The sequence below is a fragment of the Acyrthosiphon pisum genome, chromosome A1, assembly GCF_005508785.2.
Source record: "Acyrthosiphon pisum isolate AL4f chromosome A1, pea_aphid_22Mar2018_4r6ur, whole genome shotgun sequence".
NCBI lineage: Eukaryota > Metazoa > Arthropoda > Insecta > Hemiptera > Aphididae > Acyrthosiphon > Acyrthosiphon pisum.
In genome coordinates, this window is record NC_042494.1 from 148821589 (window position 1) to 148823265 (window position 1677).

The 1677-nt window shown below is 30.2% G+C and overlaps 1 protein-coding gene across 1 annotated transcript; it reads right to left on the reverse strand.

Annotated features, from left to right (window-relative positions):
- Positions 1–15: 15 nt before the first annotated feature.
- LOC107883408 lies at positions 16–1549 on the reverse strand. The gene is made up of 2 exons (XM_016803362.2): positions 1122–1549; positions 16–1053 (listed from the first exon to the last, which is right to left on the reverse strand). The coding sequence occupies exons 1-2, from the start codon at positions 1141–1143 to the stop codon at positions 503–505; spliced, it is 573 nt and encodes a 190-aa protein (XP_016658851.1). The 5' UTR covers positions 1144–1549; the 3' UTR covers positions 16–502.
- Between the last annotated feature and the right edge of the window lie 128 nt (positions 1550–1677).

The window sequence follows — 1677 nt, forward strand, 5'->3', positions numbered from 1 at the left end:
TTCATAAAGTTGAAATTGAACTTTTCATATGAACAGTTGAGCCGAATAACAATTCGAATAATTCTGATATTACTAGTTTTTTATTTTGACCACTTTTGAATAATCAGATCTGTGTAGATCGCTTATAACATTTTTATCATATATTTTATAAATATTTCTTAATTTAAAACTTGCAAAATCATCTCCAAATATTGAGAATCTACAGAATTTAAATTTAAATAACGGATACCCATTGAGTTTAAAAAACTTTTTTTCAAAAGATTTTTATTATCACTGAAATATTTTATCTTTTCACCGGCACATAATTCTAAGTTAAGCTTTTCAACTATTATTTTAAGACTATTTGAAGTATTTTCTACTAGGAAGTTTTGTCTTGATATAATCTCGAATATTAATAGAAACTTTTTTTGACTAATGATTCTTAATGATTCAAACTAATTTGACTTGGTTTTTGAAACTACTTTCAATATTTTTAACTGGCAAGTTTGAATTTAGTTATTATTTATATTAATTTATTTATCTTGGTTATTAATGTAAACCAATAATTGGTATCAATAATGCTGTCCATTATACTTTTCTTTTTTATTCTTTCTTTGTAATCACGATGCCTTTCGTCTTCTGCCTTAAAATGGTAATTATATTCAAAAATATTTCTTAGTTCAACTTCAAAGTCGTAGCTAGAATATTTGGCTATTTCTTTATATAACCCATAATGCCTATCCCCTTTAAATTTTTTTTTTATACATTTCATCCATTTTTTTTTAGTTACAAACTCATTATTTACAGGATGAACTAAGTGGTATGCTGAACACAATTTTTTTCTAAATGCAATACAAATTTCACAAGTTCTAGAGGGCTTTGAACATTTGAAACTTACATATTTTCTTTTTGATAAGTCTTCATTCATGGATGGATCATTGGCTATTGTTTCTATATGATTTATTTGGGCCTTATAATATGTTGAACCAATTAACAATTCGATTACTTCTGATACTACTACATTTCCTTCATTATGAACACTTTTAGGTGATTGGATACAGGTATCTACATCACCTATAAAAAATATTAATTTATATGAAATAAATATCAAGAAAAATATAAGTCATTATTAATAAACGGACCTGTTTTGAATTTACGGTGCATTTGTGGAGAAGAGATTGCTGCTGTAGGAGATGATAATGATAATCTGCACTCCGATGGTGTTGGTTAGTCGGACGTGTGTCACTTCGCACCTGTTGAAGCTGAATAATTTGATCACGACAAAATTATGGCACTAGCTGCGGACCGATCTGTGATTGATTTGATACGCATGCGCAAACGTGCGGACATTGAACACTGTCGTATATTTTTTTCTCGTGCTACCTACCCCTATTCACATCATAGATAATAGTAAACGAACGTTTCGTTCCGGTCCACGATGTAGGTAAAACGGTGTAGTCACTCGAGCCGAGAAGTGAGTCCAAATCAGACGGCACTTTGGTTAGCGCGCCTTCCGCCAGGTAGCGCTAAAAAGGCCGATCAACAACCGGCTGCTATAGCCTATAATAGAGAAGACCGTATTTGTAATGCATTAATGCCTTTTTGCGTATTATCCGCGGTAAAGTTTAAAATTTCATACTTCAGTATTCAATATTCATTCAAATTTATATTTTAATATAATCAAATATTCACCTTATA